The following is a 20,977-nucleotide window of genomic DNA, read 5'->3' as shown; positions in this document are numbered from 1 at the left end:
GCCAAGCTTAGGGTAGCTGCTGGCCCCCTCCTCACTCCCAGCCCACACTCTTTATCCCTGGACTCCTCACCATGTTCTTTAGCCTGGGGACCCCTGGATCCTGGATATCCAAGGCCAGAATGGCTTCTCGAGCCCCCACATAGAGAGTATTTCCATCACCACTCAGGAGCAGAGTGTCAAAGTCCTGGAGGCCCTTCTGGTGGAAGAAGCTAAGTGCCCTACGTTCATCCCCTGTTGGAGGTAGTAAGGAGAGAGTGATGAGGACTTGGTGGGCAGGCAGCTGACTCCTGAGATAAAAGTGGGGGAAGGGGAAGGGTTGCCTGAGTGTGCTCCCCAGGCCTTGGCAGCTAGATCCACTCTCCTCCACCAGCAGTTCTTCCTTTCACCCCACCCCGCCGGCAGCCACAAGAACTTTGTGTGCTGAGCCCACAGTAGAGAGGAGAGGCAGCCAGAAGCAGGGTAATGGGGACAGGAAATAAAGTGAGATACAATGGATGCTCTTCCAGGCCTGGGACAGGGAGGGCTACCGTGGGGGAGGACGCCTTGGTCCTCACTAGGATGAGGAGCAGCAGGCAGACAAACAGGAAAGTGTTGGCAGCCACAAGCAGCAAAGCTATATGCAGACAGGAGGGCGTATGTCAGAGTCCCTCTCGCCATCCCCCCAACCACCCCTGCTTTCTTCCTCTTCTGTTAAAGGAAATTCCCACCAGTAGAGTCACCACGAACAGAGAGGAAGCATTTTTCTTCAAAGATCCGTGTGGGCACGGCTGGATGTCCCCTGGGCAGGGATGGTGAGCCAGGTGTGGGAGGCTGACCTAGGTCCTCTCCATGACCTTGGCATGGTGGGGTGGGTGGGGGTGTATGTTCCTGTCCCACTGGCACATCAGCAAGGAGGAAAGAGCTCCTCAGATCCTCTCTCATTAGCACTTGCACTGTTGCATTAGTTAGAAAGCTGACTAGCTAATTGATACCTTTGCAGGCTCAGGGAATCTTACACAGGACAGAGGGGAGGAGTTGGGGAATCTGGTGTGGCTGCGGGCTGGAAGGGCCGGCCTCAGGGAGGAGCATCTCCTGGAGGCCAGGCCTCCCCCAGAGCTGCATAAACCCCTCAGTTGCTGAACAGATCACCCTGTATTGATGGTCTGATTGCTCATGTGCTTCCCCCTTGTGACTACGGACACCTTGAGGGCAGGGGCTGAGGCTTATCTGTGTTTGTACCCCCAGCATCCAACACAGAGGAGGTCTCTGCATCAATGGGCAATATACATTTCCTTTACCAATTGCCCCAGAAAGATGCTAAAGACACAGCCACACCCAGTCACCTACAACTCCTACAGTGTCTACATCCTTTCTGGAGTCTTCTCCCTGGAGGTGAGGGGGCCAGCAGCCTCCACAGTCTCAGTAAGAAACCAGCCAAGCAGTGCTTGCGTGTGGGTTCCAGGGCCCATTCTCCAACCAGCCATCCCATGGTCCTGGACATGGTATGGTCCAGCATGATCTATGTGGTTGGCATGGGCCTGGTGAGCCCCGGGTCACCGGGTCAACATATGGTCTTCTAGCATGGGCCTTGACTTTGGGGTACCTGGGAGTGTGAAGCAGTTAGGAGTTTGAGGTGCCCAGCTTGGTGACAGTGATATTTAAGGAAGGAAAGAAAAATTACCAACTTGGAGAACTGGAAGAAGCATGCCCCTGGCCCCGTGGCCCTGTTTTCCTCAATCTGCTCTCCAGTGGCTTTTCTTTCCTTTTGGACTTCTGTTTCTGGCTGTGTCTCCCTTTCTCCAAAACCCTCTGTTTCTCCCTGGCATCTCTCTCTGTGTCCATTTCTCCATGTCCATTTCCCCCCTCTCCTCTGTTCCTCTCTCCTTCCTCCACCCACCTCCAGCTCTCTATTGCTATCCCCACACTTCCTGCCGTCATACACTTACCTGCATAGTATCTGACCCTGGGCATGGGCCCCTGCCCGCCTCCCCCCGCGGTCGTCGTCGGCAGCAGCAGCTGGAGCAGTTGGAAGAGGAAAAGGCCCAGGAGGCTCCAGGGGTCCAGGCCCAGGGCTGGGAGGGCCATGCTCAGTCACAGACTGTCACCAGGGAGCTCTGGGGAAACAGGCACCCGGGCACTTTCTGGGTGAGCAGTTCTTACCACATTCCCCCTGGGGACCAATAGGAGAGCCCCAGGCAGCAGAAGCAGAAGCGTGTGTACTGGTGGCGGGGGGTGGGGGGGGGCATTAGGGCAGGGAAGGTTCCCTATCTGGAAGGGCCCTAAGACTGTCTCACTTTCATCATCCTTCCAGGCCTCAGCCTGTCATCTCACTGTCCCCTCTGGGTAGGAACCCAGGTGTCCCCTATCCTGCTTCTTCTGCTGTCTTCTCACCAACAGCTCTGGTTTGCCTTTTCTTGCCTTACTCTCAGGAAGTCTTTCCTGCCTTTCCTCCTTTGCCTTCCCCCTTCTCATAGCCCAAGCCCAAACCGTTGCCTGGCTCTGGGCAGGGAACATTTTGGGGAGCAGGTTCCTCTACCCAAAATATAAATTCCTCAGACCTTACTCTCCTGTCACTTTCAGATCTGTTGACACCTGTGCCACATACTCAGCTCTGACCCAGGTTGGCAGACCGGGTTTGAGTCTGCCTGCTCTAACCTCTCCCCCAGCCCCAGCTGGGTTCAGGGTCTTTGAGGGTCAGGCCTGCCTGGCCAGATTCTTCCAGGGAGGCAATAAAGGTCCATCGCGCCAGGTTGGTTATCAGCATTTCCTGGGGAGCTGCCTGGGCAGGGGTGGCTGGCCGGCTCCCAGCCTCTGCAGCTCCCCGGCCCCTTTGTCTCTTGCTCCTGTGTCTGCCTCCCTGGGCCTCTACATAATCTTCCCCAAGACCACCCACCCCAAGCCACCCATCTCACCTCACATACCCTTGAACCAGCCACAGTGGGAAACTCGGTGTCTGGATTCTAGGGCGGGGGTGCCATTCAGGAGAAAGAAGAAGGGGGGTTCCCAGGCCCCAGAGGCAGGGGACAGAAGGCTCAGCCTGGCTGGAACGGGAGTGCGGCCCTCCAGGCGCCCATCATGCCAAAGCCAGCACTGGGAGCTCTGGGCCAGGGAAACCGGAATTTCCACCTCTGGAGTTGTGACAGATCCTGGCTTGGGCGGAAGTTGGTGGATTGGGAGGGAATAAAAAGACGTTCACCCACCTTACAAGAGACACACCTCTCTCTCCCTCCTCTGCTCGGTCCAACCAGAAAGTTTAAGAGGCCCTTCTAGGTCATTTCAGTGATTCCCCTGCCTCTCCATCATGTCACAGCCAGTATAACCAGCCTAGCAGTGGTTTCTCCTCTTGCTCAAGATTTCCCAGATAGGAGACATGACATATTCCTCTTTTCACTTACCCACAAGGTGGGGTCTCTCTACTCCTACCTACTGGGAAGTCCCTGCAGTGGTCTAACCTTTAAACCTCCCACTCTCAGCTGGGCCAGAATCTTTAAAAAAAAAAAAAAAAAGAATTGTATTAGGCTCTTATCCATGATTTTGCTGAGGAAGTCCCCCTTATAGTTTAATCTCCATCACTCTTTGACATCAGGCCAATAGGAAGGCCAGAACATTTCCCATCTGAACTCGTGCTCACTGGACCACACTTTGGAGGCACCCAACCCCCAAAGGTGGCTGCTCACCCCTCCCCAAAGGCTCCAGGGGCAGCCTCATAACGCGGGCTTAATGAGGCATCCAGCGCCAAGAACTCCGTGGCCTACAAAGTGGGCAGGTTCCTGCCCACTCAACGTGGTCAGCTGACTGCAGGTTAAAGAGCACAGACATCCCAGGGCTAATCCAACTCTAATAAATAATCCACTTCCACCTGACATGCACATTCCTCCCTGGCAGGAAGTCCTTCCTGTAGTGTAACTTCCATCCCTCCTGCTACGGCACCAGCCAACATGGGGGATGTTACAGCTCAGGCTACTCCTTATAATTCCTCATCTGAGGTACTCAGCCTTCTTTCATCTCTCAATTTCCCCAGGGGTTGGTCTCAGACATATCCTGCCTGACAATCGTTTCTGTCAAGACTTGCCTAGGACTCTCCCAGACTCTCCCAGAGGCTGGTTGCCAGGTCCCTTCCAGCTTCTTAGAATCAAGAGAAACTCCCATTTATCCAGACCCTACCTTCTGTGTCTCCCCAACCCCCAGCTCAGATTTGGGAAGCCAGTCTGCCCCTGGGCCTCTCTGCTTAAACAGATTGGCTTATTTGGGTCACTGGGAGGAGTTCTGATATGGGGAGGTTGGGGGAGTTCCAGCCCCACACTCCCCGCCTGATGTCCTATTCCTGCCTTTCTGGAAGTGATAGGCTCCATGCCCTGCCCCCAGTTCTTCCTCTAGACATGCAGAATTCTCCCAACTCCGGACGTCCTCTTCCCCAGCCCCTCTAGCCAATATGAATCGTTCACACTATCAGGCTTTAGTCCTCTCAACAATTTTAGCAGCTAGGTACTGCCATAATCCCATTTTACAGATCAAGAAGGGAGGTTACACAGCTAGAAGCCAAGTTAAATTCAGATCTGCCTCATTCAATAGCAAATCTCTTAGCTACAAAGACTCTACAGAGTCCTAGTCCCTCAGTCCTTCCTCCTGCCCCAGTCCACAGTTCTGAGCCACTTGGATAGAGAAGGCAAGGGTGGGCTGGGAGGGTAGTGAGCTTTATCTACTCTAGGCTAAGAAACAAGATCTCTGGGGTGATTTCTGAGGACTTTCTTTTTTTTTTTTTTTTTTTTTGGAGACGGAGTCTCGCTTTGTCGCCCAGGCTGGAGTGCAGTGGCGCAATCTCGGCTCACTGCAAGCTCCGCCTCCCGGGTTCACGCCATTCTCCTGCCTCAGCCTCTCCGAGTAGCTGGGACTACAGGCGCCCGCCACCACGCCCGGCTAATTTTTTGTATTTTTAGTAGAGACGGGGTTTCACCGTGGTCTCGATCTCCTGACCTTGTGATCCGCCCGCCTCGGCCTCCCAAAGTGCTGGGATTACAAGCGTGAGCCACCGCACCCGGCCTCTGAGGACTTTCAACAGGGCAATAGCAGAGCATTAAACCAAGCATGGGCTTTTTTTTTTTTTTTTTTTTGAGACGAAGTCTTGCTCTGTTGTCGCCTAGGCTGGAGTGCAGTGGTGCGATCTCGGCTCACTGCAACTTCCGCCTCCCGGGTTCAAGCCATTCTCCTGCCTCAGCCTCCCAGGTAGCTGAGACTACAGGCATGTGCCACCAAGCCCAGCTAATTTTTTTTGTACTTTTAGTAGAGATGGGGTTTCACCATGCTGGCCAGGCTGGTCTCAAACTCCTGACCTCAAGTGATCCGCCTGACTCAGACTCCGAAAGTGCTGGGATTACAGGCGTGAGCCACTGCGCCTGGCCCCAAGCGTGGCCCTTATGAGCAAGCTTATTTGTGTCAATAAAGCATTTCAGAGGGAACAGAAACCTCCTTGAAGGAAGGCTGTGAGGTACCACCCCCTGCCTCTGCAAGGGCCTCCTGGTCAAAAAGAGCACAATGGGAAGGGCACCCTGCCCCCAGCAGGGCACCCCTCACACCAGAGTCTCTGGAGTCAGACCCCAGGCCCCACTGCCATCTCCCTTGCCTCAGCTGGCAGGGCCCCAGCCAGTGCTGGCTTCATGGGCACGAGACCTGTGCAGCCACAAAGGGCCCTGTGCTCAGAAGGGCCACACTTGGTTTAATGCTCTGCTGTTGCTCTGTTGAAAGTCCTCATAATACTTAAACAAGGGGCTCTACATTTTTATTTTGCACTGGGCCCCACAAATAATATAGCAGGTCCTGCACACAGCATCAAAGAAGCTCAAGGCTGACAGGGTACTCAGACATACCCTTCCTGACAACCGTACAAATGAGGAAACCAAGGCCACGGAGCGGAAGTACCTTGGCTGGGAATGTTGTCAGGCAGCAGGTCAGGTGGGGTGGCAGTGGGAAGGGGTCAGATGTTCAGGGACCTGCCCACAGGGGCCGTGCCATTTTCATAGCTCCAATCTGGGGGTTCCCCCAGCCCATTTCTCCACCAGACCTGGAGCCCAGCCTTGGGTCCTGCCACGACAACAACTCTGAGTGCACCCTCTGCCTTGCCAGAGTCCAGCTCCTCCCCTGCAACCCTTACACAGCATGCGATGGTAGCCCCTTCCTGCCAGGTTCTATTGTGCAGAGGAAAGGTCTAGATGTGGAGGTGGGAGGGGAGATGGAGAGGTTGCTTCCCGCCCCGACTCCATGCTACCTCTGAGCTTCAACCAGCCCCAGACGCTCAGTCTCTTCTGAGCCCCTGCAGAACACGGATGCTTCACTAAAGGAGCAGCTCCTGGAGCCAGGAGAGAAGCAACTCCTGGCTTCACCAGTGATCTGGCAGGTCCAGTTTCCCCCATCTCCTCCCTTTCAGCTTCAGGGGCAGCCCACAGAAGAGCCCAGTTCTGGGGAGCATTGCCTCCTGGCTTCCCTGCCTTAGCTCCACCTGCCCTGGCCCTCATCTGCCCTCTTGTTATGATCACAAGCAAGTCAAGTCAACTTATATGTATTGAGTGCCTGGCGTGTATAGGCACTAGGGACGTCCCCAAGCCTCTATGCCCCCTGTGTCCCTCCACCTCTTCCCATCCCCACTGTCTCCCAGCCTTTTTGCCACCCACCAGCTCAGTCCCTCCTAACCCCTTACCCAGAGCTTCCCAGGTCCTCTCCTCCAGTCTGACTAGCTCTGGAAGGCTGCGCTGAGTATCACACACAATAGCCCGACCCCTCTGTCTGCCCCCTCCTTAGGGCAGAGCCAGCACCAGACAATGGCCCCGCCCTCTCCCTTCAGAACTGTCAGCTCTCCTGCTCCCTTACCTGGAGCCTGGGGATGCTGCTGCGTTTCCCTCCCTCCGGAATGCCAGGCTTTTCGGTCTCCCAGTGCCTCAGCCCCTGCCACACCCCCACCCCCATTCTCAACCCCATCCCGCCTCACTGGTCCTCAGTCACCATGGCGACCGCATCTCTAAGTGGGAGGGACTAGAATCTCCCCATATTCTTCCTCCTCCTACCCGTGTCCCACTGCGCCCCACCTTCTGTGGCTCCTGGATTCGCACATGTGGAGGAGGAGGGGCTCCAGATGCGAGAGGAGGTGAAAAGGGGGTACAGTAGCCCCCGGTCCCTGCTCAGCTCCCTTGCCCACCTTCAGCAGGCACCACCGTGCACATATAACCTCCTGGGTTCAGGGGGTCAGCTGGGGCCCATTCCTCTTTACAACCAGTTCCTCTGGGTTTCCCTCTACCCTGGGAACTGTGTATATGTCAGGGCGACAGAGCTGGACTGCAGCCCAAACCCATGCAAATTCAGTTTGCCAATGAGGACACGAATGAACCCACAAATATCTATGCAAATATGCAAATAAGCCAAGGGACAGACTCTGTCAAGAACCCCAAGGAGCCCTCTTCTATTCACAGTATCCTGACTTCTGAGGGAGGGGGTCCACTGCCAGGTTCAGGTTCTGCCTCTCCTTCCTAAGCTGCCTGAGAAGAAGGTGGCTCCCCCAGACGCCTTCTGTGGCTAACATCCTCTGAGACGTATTAAGAGGGAAAGGTTTGCGCTGTAGAGAGCAGACTTCAGAAAGGATTTTCCAAGGGTCTGGACTAGATGGGCATAGGGAAAGAAGACAGCTGGATTCTTTCCCATTCAGCGAGGAGCACAGGCAGGCAGCAGTTTGTATGGAGCCTTTTTGGGAGCCAAGCCTGTGCTCTCTCCCAGCTCTGATCCTAAACAGCCTTGTTACTAGAACTCCCTTCTGTCTCCACTGGGCCCTAACTTTGTTGGTAAAATGAGGAGTTGAAAAAGCCCCTTCAGGCCGGGCGCAGTGGCTCATGCCTGTAATCCCAGCACTTTGGAAGGCAGAGGCGGGCGGATCACCTGAGGTTGGGAGTTCAAGACCAGCCTGACCAACCTGGAGAAACCCCATCTCTACTAAAAATACAAAATTAGCCGGGCATGGTGGCGCATGCCTGCAGTCCCAGCTACTCGGGAGGCTGAGGCAGGAGAATCACTTGAACCCGGGAGGCGGAGGTTTCAGTGAGCGGAGATCATGCCATTGCACTCCAGCCTGGGCAACAAGAGCAAAACTCCATCTCAAAAAAAAAAAAAAAAAGAAAGAGCCCCTTCCAGGCTGGCCTCTCTCTCAGCTGGCAGGAGACTAGAAAAGGCACCATAAGTCTGGGATGAGGGGCCCTGGATCCCAGGCCTGGTTGCCTGTAGCCTGCTGTGTGATGCTGGGTAGAGCATTTACCCTCCCTTCCTCACGTCCATAAAATAATGGCTTTTCAGCCTGCCTTGGAGCAACATGGCTCCACCAGACTTCATAGTAGTTTTAAGAGGAAGGAAATGAGTGTGCCGGTGTCGGCCCGGGTAGAGGGTTTCATGGACCAAGACTGGTTCCCCTTTAGATCTGAGTTGGGGTGGTGGTTGAGCATTTGCTTTGTGGTGAAGCAAGGAAGGCATGGCATGTGCTGAAATAGGAAGTGGACCCTGAGCGGGGCTGCCATGTCCCCACTGATTCCTGACACTCCACCCTCACTGCCCCTCTGCATCTCGGCTGTGGGGACTCAGAAAGGACCTGCTTGTTCAGGCTTCTCTCCCCTGGGACTGGGACACATGATTTGAGATTAAGATGGTGGGGAGTAGAGGACCCTGAACTAGTATGATAACAGGAAGGAAGCCGGTGAACTGCAGGAAGCCCTCACACCCCCATTGGACATCCTTGGGTCCCTGCCCCTATTTTCTTCCCTTTTAGGGGAATTGGATCCAGTCTCTGTGGCAGAGAAGGAAGGAGCTCCATTTCTGAAATAACCCAAGGGAACGGGGGAGCCTATAGATCCCACCTGGCTCCACTTCAATCCAGGTCACCCAGCCTGACTTCAGGGGCCTCCCCTGGCCTTGCCATATGAGAATCAAAACTTCCAGAAAAGAGCTAAATAGTCTTGATGAGAGAATAGGGACATATCCAGGGTGGTGGCCATAGCCACAGTTAGAAACTCGCTAGAGTGAGCTGGACACCCAGGCCTCCTGTTTGCAGTTCTGTGGGGTGGAGAGGGAGAGAGAGCCTTTCCACAAGCTAATCTCCATTTCTCCTGCTGCAGCATACATAATTCTATTTCCTCTGGTTTGTCTAGCCTCAATTTCCCCACCTGTGGGGAGGGGGGATGTTGGGACCCTGTGTCTTTGATTGTAGGGGGCAAGGAGTGGCTGATTGAGTTTAGAAAATGAAGGTCTTGGGGAAATGAGATGGGGGAGTGGAAGGAGGAGACCCAGGCATCCTGCTCCTTTGGATATGCCCCTCAAGATCCCTGAGGCTGCCCCTCCCCCAGTAGAGGCCAGAGGACCACCCCCTGAGTTGTCCATTGGAGTTGACACACAGACATTCCATGTCCATAGTCCTAGAGTTCTGGCATCCCGCCCCTCCCTCCCACCCCAGGGACCACAGTCCCCCTTTCCCACCACTTTTAAGCCTTACCCCCAGCCCAGAAGTGGAGACCCTAACCCAGGCGTCCAAGACTTCCAGCAGAGTCTGCACCGGACAGGGGGTGGAGCAGGGCCAGGCATGGCAGGGAGGGGGTGGGGGCCCTGCCAGCCCCCTCCAGTGCCCCAGTTCCCAGGCAGCTCTTAAAGGGACCAAGGAGAATTAGCCAGGGGCAGCTTAAGGGGGTGAGTGTAGAGGAAAGTTGGTGGTGGGGAGAGGACTGGACTTGCCAGGGGCAGGAGAGCCAGAGGACCACCTGACACCTCCCCTACTCCCCTGGAAGCCCCCAGGTCCTCTGCCTCACTTTTCCCTCATCCCATGAGACCCCCATGCTGGCCACGCAGCTTCTGACTCCACCTCCTCAGACCCTGCCCCCTGTTCCCCTTGGGCTCCTGCCCACTTCCTCCCCTCCCCCATATGCGTGCCACCTCAGTCTCCGGTGAGAGCTGCCAGCTGGCACCAGCTGGTACTAGGCACCGAGAATCAGCCCAAGAAGTGGAAGGGCCTGAGGCCTGGCCCCAGAAGGCAGGGGTAGGCCACACCCCAGAGTCAGTCAGGGGGCGTAGGAAGCACCTTCCCTTCCAGTTGCCTCTCCAAGTCTTGTTTTCTCTGCCTCTCTGGGCACAGCGCAATGGGGGCACCGAGGCTCTGAGGAGGACCCTGGCTCACCCGCTCCCTCTGCTTCCTGATGGGCTGTCAGGATTGTGACATAGAAAAGGAAAATCTTAGTTACGCCAGGAGGGGCTGGGGCAGCTGAGAGAAACCCATGGCAGAAGAGAAGGACAAAGAAAATGGAGACAGAAGATAGCAGACAGACAAATAGCAAAAAGCCTCAATTCTCATATCACCCCTCTACTCACAACCCTCCCTGGCTTCCCAGGGCCCATGCAATTAATTTCAAACTCCCCGCAGGGTACTGTAGGCCCCTCCCGACCCTTTAGTGAGGGAGGGCTTTTCCCCAGGCAGCCTGGACTCCGCCTTTCTCTGAGTTTCTGTTCCTACCATATCTCCCACCTGGAAGATGTACTCTTCCGGGATAGCAGTTCTCATTCCACTTGATGAAACTCTCCTTGTCCTTTCATGCCAAAACAACCCTTTCCTCTGCAAAGCCCCCTGGTCCTCCCACAGTATTCTGAGTTGCCACTGTATTTTCTGAGAATCGGGAGTCCTGGGTGACTTGGGGTAAACCTCTTCTCTCACTGGGTCTCAGCCGCCTTCATTAAAATGAGAATGGTAAGAACCTGCCCACTAGTGGTTAAAGTGAAAATTAGTTCCACTCTTTGGGATGATACTTGGCAATAGGTCTCAGGTTCTGCAAAAGTGCTCACATAGCTGGGCAGGGAGGCGGCGTGTGCCTGCGGTCCCAGCTACTTGGGAAGCTGCCAGGAACCCAAGGCTGCTGTGAGCTATGATGCTATGATCAAGCCTGTGAATAGCCACTGTACTCCAGCCTGGACAACATGGTGAGACCTTGTCTCAAAAAAAAAAAAAAAAGTTCTCACATTGAGCGATTCAATTTCTGAGTCTATGCATTTACTTTAAATACTTATAAAGCACCTACAATATAGTCAGGCACTGCACTAAGTACCGGGTACTTAGCATGAAAAAAACAACAAAAGACCTGCCCCTCAGGTGTATGTATGTTGGTGGAAGACACAAATACACAAGTGTAATGTATGTTCAATAGTGTTAAATGTCCCAGAGAAAAATAAAGAAGAAAGAGTGGCTGGGAGGTTAAAACTCTGGATGAGGAAGATGCTACTCTTTTATAAAATTTGGTCAGGGGGCTGGGCGTGGTAGTGTAATCCCAGCACTTTGGGAGGTCGAGGCGGGTGGATCACTTGAGGCCAGGAGTTCAAGACTAGCCTGGTCAACATGGTGAAACCCTGTCTCTACTAAAAATATGAAAATTAGCTGAGCATGGCAGCGCATGCCTGTAATCCCAGCTACTCTGGAGGCTGAGGCACGAGAATTGCTTGAACTTAGGAGGCAGAGGTTGCAGTGAGCCAGATCACATAATCCACTCCATCCTGGGTGACAGAGCGAGATTCCATCTCAAAAAATAATAATAATAAAATTTGGGGCCGGGCGCGGTGGCTCACGCTTGTAATCCCAGCACTTTGGGAGGCCGAGGCGGGTGGATCACGAGGTCAGGAGATCGAGACCACGGTGAAACCCCGTCTCCACTAAAACTACAAAAAATTAGCCGGGCGTGGTGGCAGGCGCCTGTAGTCCCAGCTACTCGGAGAGGCTGAGGCGGGAGAATGGCCTGAACCCGGGAGGCGGAGCTTGCAGTGAGCCGAGATTGCGCCACTGCACTCCAGCCTGGGCGACAGAGCGAGACTCCGTCTCAAAAAAAAAAAAAAAAATTTGGTAAGAGGGCTAGGCATGGTGGCTTACGCCTGTTATCCTAGCACTTTGGGAGGCCGAGGCAGGAGGATTGTTTAAATCCTGGGAGGTCGAGGCTGCAGTGAGCCACGATCACACCACTGCACTCAGCCTGGGTGACAGAGTGAGCACCTAACTCAAAAAGTAAAATAAAATATATAATGTAATTTGGTCAGGGAAGTCTTTACTGGACACTGACATTTGAATAGAGATCTGAAGAAAGAGTGAAAACAAGGCATGCAGATACCTGATGAGAAAAATGGTCCAGGCAGAGGGAACCATTAGTTCAGAGGTCCTGAGGCAGGTGTGTGCATGGCGTGTTCTAGGAATATCTAGGCAGCCACGGTTGCTCCAGTGGGGTGAGAACAAGGGAGAATAGTGCCAGATGAGGTGGGAGGGGTCATCATACATGGCTTTGTATGCCATTGTGAAGACTTTGGCTTTATCGTTTTCGTGCTTTGGGAAGACGCTGAGGGTTCTGAGCAGAGGAGTGACCAAACTGTTAAAGGATCACTCTCCTGCTGTGTGGAGAATAAACTGTACAGAGCAAAGGCAAGAGACCAGTTATAAAACTAATGCCATAATCCAGACAACAGATGATGGTGGTGGCAGCAGCGGTGATGAGAATGGCCTGAATTCCAGACTATTTTATTGTATTTATTTTTTATTTTATTTTATTTTGAGATGGAGTTTCACTCTGTTGCCCAGGCTAGAGTACAGTGGCATGATCTAGGCTCACTGCAACCTCTGCATCCCAGGTTCAGGCAATTCTCCTGCTTCAGTCTCCCGAGTAGCTGGGATTACAGGCGCGTGCCACCACAGCTGGCTAATTTTTGTATTTTTAGTAGAGACAGGGTTTCACCATGTTGGCTAGGCTGGTCTTGAACTCCTGACCTCAGGTGATCCACCTGCCTCGGCATCCCAAACTGCTGGGATTAGAAGTGTGAGCCACTGCGCCTGGCCAGATTCCAGACATATTTTAAAGATGGAGTTTTACTAATGGACTGAATGTGAAGTATGAGAGGAAAATAGAAGTTAAAGATGACTCCAGGATTTATGGCTAAAGCAACTGGAAAGGATGGTGCGGCCATCAGCTGAGATAGAGAAGATGATAAGCAGAGCAGACTGGGGGTAGGTGGAAATCGGGGTAGCAGTGTTGGACATGTTAACTTCGAGAGGCCGTCAGACCTTTAAGTGGAGATTCCGGTCTGGGGTTCCAGGCAAAGTAACGAGCTGAAGGATAAAGAGTCAACAACATAGGCACAGTCGTTAAAGCCACGGGCCTGGAGGAACTCTCTTAGGGCCTGAGTGTAGACAGAGAAGAGAATCAAGCCCTGGGGCACCCCATCTCTTAGAGGCCAAGGAGAAAAGAAAGGATCGGCAATGTAGGCTGAGGACCAGACTCCCATGACCAACAAGGTCAAGTTAGATGAGGACTGAGAAGTGGTCAATGGGTTAGCAATGTGCAGGGTGCTGGGGGCCTTGACAAGAGCAGTCTCCTTGGTGTAAAGCAGCTGAGAGTAAAGAGAGAGGCAAAGGTGTGAAATCGTCCTCTGGAGAAAGGAGACGACTAGGCTAGGGACAAGAGTTTGTGTGCGTGTGGTTATGAATTGAAAGATTTTTAGTAGAGTCGAGTTTCACCATCTTGGCCAGGGTGGTCTTGAACTCCTGACCTCGTGATCCACCCGCCTCAGCCTCCCTCTCTTAATCTTTTATTATTATTTTTTAAATTTAATAAAGACAGGGTCTCACTATGTTGCCCCAGCTGGTCTCAAACTCCTGGACTCAAGCGATCCATTCTCCTTGGCCTCCTAAAGTGCTGGGATTACAGGTGTGAGCCACCACTCCTGGCCCCCTCCTAATCTTTAGGACTGCTATGAAGCTGGGGTGCCTATAGTCCCAGCTACTCAGGAGGCTGAAGCAGGAGGATTGCTTGAGCCCAGGAGTTCGGGGCCAGCCTGGGCAACATAGTGAGGCTCCAACTCTAAAAAACCCCAAACACCAATAAACAAAAAGCAATATGACGAAGATAATCTTGCCGGGCACAGTGGCTCATGCCTGTAATCCCGGTGCTTTGGGAGACCGAGGCCAGTGGATTGCTTGAAGCCAGGAGTTCAAGACCAGCCTGGGCAACATGGCAAAACCCCATCTCTACTAAAAATACACAAAAATGCAAAATAGAAAGAAAGAAAAGAAAAGAGAAGGAAAGAAGGAAGCTGGGTGTGGTGGTGCGTGCCTGTAGTCCCAGTTACTTCAGAGGCTGAGGCACAAGAATCACTGGAAAACAGGAGGCAGAGGTTGCAGTGAGCTGAGATCGCACCACTGCACTCCAGCCTGGGCAACAGAGTGAGATTTCGTCTCAAAAATAAAGAAAAGAAAAAGATAATCTTTCCAGGCCAGGTGTGCTGGTTCATGCCTATAATCCCAGCATTTTGGGAGGCCGAGGTGGGCAGATCACTTGAGGCCAGGAGATCGAGACCAACCTGGCCAACATGCGAAACCCCGTCTCTACCAAAAATGCCAAAAATTAGCTGCGTGTGGTGGCACATGCCTGTAATGGCAGCTACTCAGGAGGCTGAGGCAGGAGAAATGCTTGAACCCAAGGGGTGGAGGCTGCAGTGAGCTGAGATCAAGACACTGCATTCCAGCCTAGGTGACAGAGCAAGACTCTGTCACAAAAAAAAAAAAAAAGAAAGAAAAAAATGGATTTTTTTTTTTTTAATTATTTGTTCTTACCTGTTTTTAAAAAAAAATTACTAAAAATAAATAAATAAAGCCAGACGCAGTGGCTAACGCCTATAATCCCAGCACTTCGGGAGGCCGAGGCGGGTGGATCACGAGGTCAGGAGATCGAGACCACCCTGGCTAACACGGTGAAACCCCATCTCTACTAAGTATACAAAAAATTAGCCGGGCATGGTTGCAGGTGTCTGTAGTCCCAGCTACTCAGGAGGCTGAGGCAGGAGAATGGCGTGTACCCAGGACGCGGAGCTTGCAGTGAGCTGAGATCGCACCACTGCACTCCAGCCTGGACGACAGAGCGAGACTCCGTCTCATAAATAAATAAATAAATAAATACCCTCAGCAACATATTGACTTTTCTTTTTTTTTTGAGAGGGAGTCTCACTCTGTCGCCCAGGCTGTAGAGGCTGTAGTGCAGTTGCATGATCTCGGCTCACTGCAACATAAGCCACCCAGTTCAAGCGATCCTCCTGCCTCAGCTTTCCGAATAGCTGGGATTATAGGCACGCACGACCACACCCAGCTAATTTTTGTATAGTAGAGGTGTTTCGCCACATTGGCCAGGCTGGTCTCAAACTCCTGACCTGAGATCCGCCCGCCTCAGCCTCTCAAAGTGCTGGGATTACAGGCGTGAGCCACTGTGCCCGTCCCTTACCTGTGTTTTGAATTTTACCATATGATATGTATTTTTGTTGTTGCTGTTGCCCAGGCTGGTCTAGAACTCCTGGGCTCAATTTTCCCGCCTCAGGCCAGGAGTTGCTGGTACTACAGGCGTGCTTGCCACCACGATAGGCCAAGCATGTATTACATTTTAACATTTTTTTTTTTTACATAATGAAATGTGGCTGCTGAGTGCTGACTTGTGCTGTGAGCATCATGTGAGGTGACCACATGTGTGGACACCTTAACTGCTGAGTCCCTGGCTGCCGCCCCCGCCGCGCTGCCAGCTTGTGGGGCAGTGTTTGCGTGCGGCCCTATGCCCTCAGCCCTCCTCCTCAAGAGCTAGGAACGTCGCCTGCTGCCCCTGGTGTTCCCCAGCCCACAGTGCCCACGCAGCCAGCTCACCAGGGTTCAGCTGAGTAGCGAAGGACTCCTACCCAGGAGTAGGTGGGGCTCTGGCACCCCAAGGTGCCCGACTCAGGAAGTGCAGGTGGGCGTCCTCACTTTGGGACACACAGACTCCCTCGCTGACATCTAAGACCCCATATCTGCGGGGCCTCAGGGTCTTTGCTGAGGCCTAGGAGAGGAAGGGTTTCCTTCTTGGAAACTGCCAACCCAAGCAGGGACCTCTTCCTCAAACCTCCTTCCGCTTAACTTCTCTTCCCTAAAGGCACTGTGGGGTCTCAGCCTATGGTGGAATCAGGAGTGTCCAGCATGACCTCAGGGGCCCTTCTCCTCTCAGTAATTTTGCTTTCTCACATGTTTTCCCACGATCTCAGCCAGACATGCCCTTTTCTCACTGACTCTTGACTGCAGGCTCAACTCTGCCCAGGGAATATAAATAAACTTCCAGAATCTTGGGATCTGTGCCACCTTCGAGTTGAGTGGCCTGAGTTCCAGGAGCCTAGGAGACAATACCTACCTCTCAAGACAGTACGAGGGCCAAATGAGATGCTGCAGAAATGCTTTGGAAACTAGGAAGGGCCAGAGAAAGGCTGGCTTCTATAGCTCATTTTCCCTGTTTGGGGCCCCTCCCCTCAATCTGGGCACCTCATGACCCCAGGTTGGAACCCCCTCTGAGGCTTCTACTTGGCCTAACACATCCCTTTGTCTGAAGTCTGTTTTCTGACTCCCACTGGGGTGTAATTTCCCTGAGGACAGTGGGCATCTTGTCTTGTTCATTTCCCAATCCCCCAAGCTGAGCACAATATGGCACAAAGGGACATTAACTGCTCCTTTCCTCTGCCCTCTCCTGCAGCTTCTGCTCCCTCCTCCCCGGGTGTCCTTGTCCTTACGTCCTGATATGTCACCACCCCCAGACTGGGTCTATATCATATGTCTTATATTCATGCTTTGCTCAGGGCCCAGCACAGAGAAAGCACTCAGTAAGTGCTGGTGGATGAGGGAAGTTAGTTAGCAAACGCCCTCCTTCAGGCTCTGCTTCTCTGAAGGACTTCCATTGGGAGAGAGCCGTACAGCGGGTGGTGATGGTTGTATCAAAGCCTTTCCCCCTCAGCCACTACCGAGAGCCCAGATGTGCACCCAAAGTGCTCTGATCTCTAATTGTTTCCCCTGGAGCAGGGCAGGGCTGGGCAGCAATGAGCAGGAGGATGCAGTGACCCTGCGGCACTGTGTGTGTGTGTGTGTGTGTGTGTGTGCTGTGTGTGTGTGTGTGCATGCCCACGAGTCTGCACCTCAGTACACACAGCGACGTCCACCAACAAAGACACCACAGCAGCCAGGGGTAGAAACAACTAGTGTATTGATTTGGAGAGGAGAGAAGGGGTGCAGATGGGAAACGGGGAGGCAAGGGTTCTTTAGTGTTTGCCAAAACCACTGCCACACCCCTCCACCCCCTCTTGCCTTCCTCCTCGGCAGTGGGTGCCAGCAGGCTCTCCCCTTTCCAGTGACCTCCCTCTCCCTCCTCCCAGCACCCCACTTGGCTTCAACCTCCAGTGACTGCACAGAGCCCACCCAGGGTCTAAAGCTAGGGAAGGCAGCTCAAACTCACCTTTCTTCTCCCTTCTTCCACCTCCCACCTCATTCCCATCTCTTGTCTAAATAAAATACAGAAAAGCAAGCACAGCTGGTACTTAGGAGAATGGACTCACCCCGGGCCTGGGGGCAGGGGTGGGGACTGGGGGCGGGGCAGGCAGAGGAACTTCAGCCAGATGTAGTGGAATCACGGGAGGCCAAGCCCAGGGGCCCGGCTCAAGCCGTCCTCTCTCTTTCTCTCCCTCTCGGAGGCTGGCCTGGCAGTGAGCCTGCCGTCCAGAGGAGGCTGGCAGAGAAGCCTCCGTGCCTGCCTCTCAGGCACCATGTCACAGGGTCCCCGGGGTGGGGGCAGCAGCCAGGGCAGAAAAGCAGAAGCTAGCCTCTATAAAAGCACCCCTTTCCCTTGGCTTCTAGAGGAAGCCCTCTTTGGTTTTAAGGCAGATGTGGAGTTTCCTGGAAGCAGGGAAAAGGAAGGCAGGAGAAATTAGGATTGAGATAGATGGTTTTTTTTGTTTGTTTTTTTTGCTTGTGTTTTTCCTTCAGTATAAAACCACTGTAGAAAATAACTTCTCTTAGAAAAAAAAAATACAGAAGAAAAAAACCAAAGGGTTATTTTTCTTTGGCTTCAAACCCCCTCCCATGAGGTGCAGGGCAGGGGGTGGGCATGAGGTGAGGAGGACGCAGGAAGCCTCCATCCCCACCCCTGCCTGGCAGGTCCCAGATTACATGATGCTGCAGTTCTGGGGGCTCTAAGAGAGAAGACAGAGGAGAGAGGTGTGAGCAGCAGGGCCTGGACCCAGACCCTCCCTCCCCTGGCCCCTAGAAGGGAGGTAGCATCTCCCTCATCCCTCACACTCCAGCCCTGCCCCTGCCCTCCAGTCTGGGGCTCAGACAAGAGGGGCAGGATGCAGGGGTGGGCTGTCTAGGACTCAGGCTGTGGGGAGGAGGCTCCCACTCCCCCGGGCTGCGGAAGAGAAGGCAGGCTCTCCCCCCTGCAAGGCCACCTCGTCCTACCCCTTGATGACCAGGGACCCGCCTGCAGGATTTGGAGACAAAGCAGAGACAACTCACCTGGGTTCGGGGGCTGGAGTTGCCCAGGAGGTAGGAGCGGGTGACCAGATTGTCCCCGAAGCTGCCACCCCCACTGCCCCCCACACTGCGGTAGCTGCGAGTGACCGTGACACTGGAGGCAGAAGAGCCAGAGGAGATGGGTCCGCCCACCTGGGCTCCTGAGCCGCTGGCAGATGCCTTGTCGGCAGGCTGCCCGCAGGTCCCGCACAGCACGGTGCGCGAGCGCAGGTTGTACTCAGCGGGGTCCCCCGAGCTGGTGCAGTGGGAGCCCTGGGAAGGGAGACAAGGCTCAGGCGGGACGGCGAGCCTGGGACTGACCACTCAGGCCCAACCAGGCTCCAGGCTCCTGCAGGCTCCCAGCCGCCAGGCAGGAAGGTGGGGTGCTGTGCCTAAGGAGCTAGAGGGCAACAGGGGTTTGGGAGGCCAGGGGCCAGGAGGAGGAGAGGGAAGACATAAAAGGGGAGAAGGCTCAGGAAGACTTGGGGACAGAGAACCAGAGCGGTGACTCTGACTCTGTTCTAGCTACTCTGAGCTTAAGAGGAAAAGAAGACAGAAAGGGAGCAAGCTTGTAGGGCAGCAGGCATGCACTATTAATTGGAGTGGGGGGGGCGGTCAGGAATGAGAGAGAACATTCTTGCAGGAAAAATGAGGGAAATGAGAGGATATGCATGCAACAAGAATGGCGGAGAGAGGCAGGGCGGGCATGCCCCACGTCTGTCCTCCCCTCCCTTTCCCAGGAGACAAATCCAGACCCTTGTCCACTTCTCCCACAGGAATATTCCATGGCATCAGAAAGTTCCCACTCCCTTCCTTACCAGAGTAGGGCACCCAGACACCTGGGTTCCCTGTTCAAGGTATAGGGAGGAGAGAGAAGAAAGGCCAGGCCAGCGAGTAAAGTTCCAAAACATTCTTTAATGAAAAGATTTTTGGCACGGGGAGGCTGGGGAGAGGCTGCCCCCAGGCCTGGCTGGGTGGCCCCAGTGCAGGCTCGGCCTCAGCGGCGGCTACCACTCACGTGGTGGTGATGGAGCAGGTCATCTCCATCCTCATCCTCGTCGTCCTCAACCACAGTCACTGAGCGCACCAGCTTGCGCATGGCCACCTCCTGGCGGGGACAGAGAACCAGGCCCAAGAGTCAGGGCCAGGGAAGGGTTGTACAGCATGTCTACCCCAGTGACCACCTGCAACTTTTCTTGTGACCTGCCCCTTGTCCGGCCTGCTGCTTACTCTGTCTTCTGTGGTGATGGAGCTAAGGAACTCATTTCCACCCCGGAGGGACACTGTCAAGCTCTCCGGGTAGGAGTATGGCTCTGCCTTTAACAATTCTCACTGTCTAACTTCCACCCCTTGTGCTGTTGAGGAAGCATCTTTTGCTTTGCCTACTGGGTGGGGAAGTCTGGGGCCTGCAACAGACAGCTCTAGAAAGGGGCCCCAAATTGGCAAACTTGGGTTGGGGGCAGCTGGCTCCGATGTTGGCCATCACGGGGAGCCTCGTCCAGCAAGCAGCCAGGCCCAGGCCTACTTACTTCCCCAGTGGAGTTGATGAGAGCCGTGCGCAGGCTGTTCCCGCAGCCCCAGGTGTTCTGTGCCTTCCACACCAGGTCGGTAGGGGGGCTATGGGTGGCCCCAGCTCCTGCAGCCCAGATCTGGAGAGGAGAAAAGGACACTTACCTCAGCACTCCCATCGCCACCCAAGGCCTCCCCAGAGTCCCAAGCGCCCTGCCACTCACCGTCACCACCTGCCCAGCCTTCAGGGTGAACTTTGGTGGGAAGCGGTAAGTCAGCAAGGGATCATCTCCATTCTGGCGCTTGATCTGCCAATTGCCCATGGACTGGTCCTGCCGGGAAGATAGGGAAGAGGAAGGTGGGGGAGGCTCACCCAGGCTCTTGGGTGTATCTTGCTCAAGGGCCCAGCCCTCTGCCCGCCTGCAATTGAGGCCTCTCCTTCCATCTACACCTACCCCTGTCACTGCCCTTCCCCCTGGGGATAATAGCCATGATCTGTGGATACATACGCAGCACCAGGCACACGGATACCTTATCTTTCGTCTTCCCAACAACTCAAAGACTTAGGGATCATTATTCGTCCCCATTTTACAGATGAGGAAACTGATGCTCTGAGAGGTTAAATAACCTGCTCAAGGTCTCACAGCCAAAGAGTCCAGGAGCCAGGCCTGGAACTAGAGTGTGGAGGAGATATACAGGCTCACCCTGGTCCACCCTCTGAGGGCAAGGATGTTCCTCTCTCCACATGCCATCCCTCTGTCTTGCCACTCTCTCCCTGATGCAGCTGTATCCCCTTAGACCCTGACCAGGAGCCTACCTCATTGGACTTGTTGCGCAGCCGGACAAACTTGCCCTCCTCGTCCACCTCCTCCACGGCCACGCGCCCGCTAGTGCGTGCATGCTGTGAGAAGCTGCTGCGGCTCTCGGTGGACTCCAGCTTGCGCTTTTTGGTGATGCTGCCCCCACCCTGTGTCTGGGATGAGTGGGAGGAAGCACGGCCACGGCTGCGCTGCGAGGTGGGACTGGGGGACAGGCGTAGCCTGGGGAGAGGAAGACCAAGTGGGGGTCTAGTCAAGGCCAGTCGCTGGCCAGAGGACACTGCCAGCACCTCCCCGA

General features: G+C 54.2%; 2 protein-coding genes across 38 annotated transcripts in view; both read right to left on the bottom strand.

Moving 5' to 3' along the window:
* SEMA4A (semaphorin 4A) overlaps nt 1–10,642 on the bottom strand; it is a 34,791-nt gene extending 24,149 nt beyond the window's left edge. Inside the window, exons 1-4 of one of the 25 annotated variants that reach the window (XM_063626855.1) lie at nt 7,056–7,328; nt 3,180–3,464; nt 1,926–2,093; nt 71–231 (exon numbers count right to left, since the gene is read on the bottom strand). In XM_063626855.1, the coding sequence (XP_063482925.1) occupies nt 71–231; nt 1,926–2,064 (300 nt within the window). In that variant the 5' untranslated portion in view covers nt 2,065–2,093; nt 3,180–3,464; nt 7,056–7,328. Of the gene's footprint in view, nt 1–70; nt 232–1,925; nt 4,553–6,670; nt 6,746–6,840; nt 6,955–7,055; nt 7,329–9,493; nt 9,512–10,501 lie in introns of those variants that run through there. The other 24 variants (XM_063626853.1, XM_063626851.1, XM_063626850.1 and 21 more) reach the window with 24 other exon arrangements.
* A 6,392-nt stretch (nt 10,643–17,034) lies between these two features.
* Nucleotides 17,035–20,977, bottom strand: part of LMNA (lamin A/C) — a 59,300-nt gene continuing 55,357 nt past the window's right edge. For 8 of the 13 annotated variants that reach the window (XM_063626759.1, XM_063626758.1, XM_063626761.1 and 5 more), the window contains 6 exons: nt 20,679–20,901; nt 20,086–20,193; nt 19,882–20,001; nt 19,371–19,460; nt 18,356–18,625; nt 17,035–18,033 (listed from right to left, as the gene is read on the bottom strand). In XM_063626759.1, coding sequence (XP_063482829.1) covers nt 18,007–18,033; nt 18,356–18,625; nt 19,371–19,460; nt 19,882–20,001; nt 20,086–20,193; nt 20,679–20,901 — 838 coding nt within the window. In that variant the 3' untranslated portion in view covers nt 17,035–18,006. Of the gene's footprint in view, nt 18,034–18,355; nt 18,626–19,247; nt 19,461–19,881; nt 20,002–20,085; nt 20,194–20,678; nt 20,902–20,977 lie in introns of those variants that run through there. The other 5 variants (XM_063626766.1, XM_063626764.1, XM_063626765.1 and 2 more) reach the window with 2 other exon arrangements.

The sequence above is a fragment of the Symphalangus syndactylus genome, chromosome 12 (genome assembly GCF_028878055.3).
Source record: "Symphalangus syndactylus isolate Jambi chromosome 12, NHGRI_mSymSyn1-v2.1_pri, whole genome shotgun sequence".
In the NCBI taxonomy this organism is placed as follows: Eukaryota; Metazoa; Chordata; class Mammalia; order Primates; family Hylobatidae; genus Symphalangus; species Symphalangus syndactylus.
This window is presented reverse-complemented; position numbering and strand designations above follow the sequence as displayed.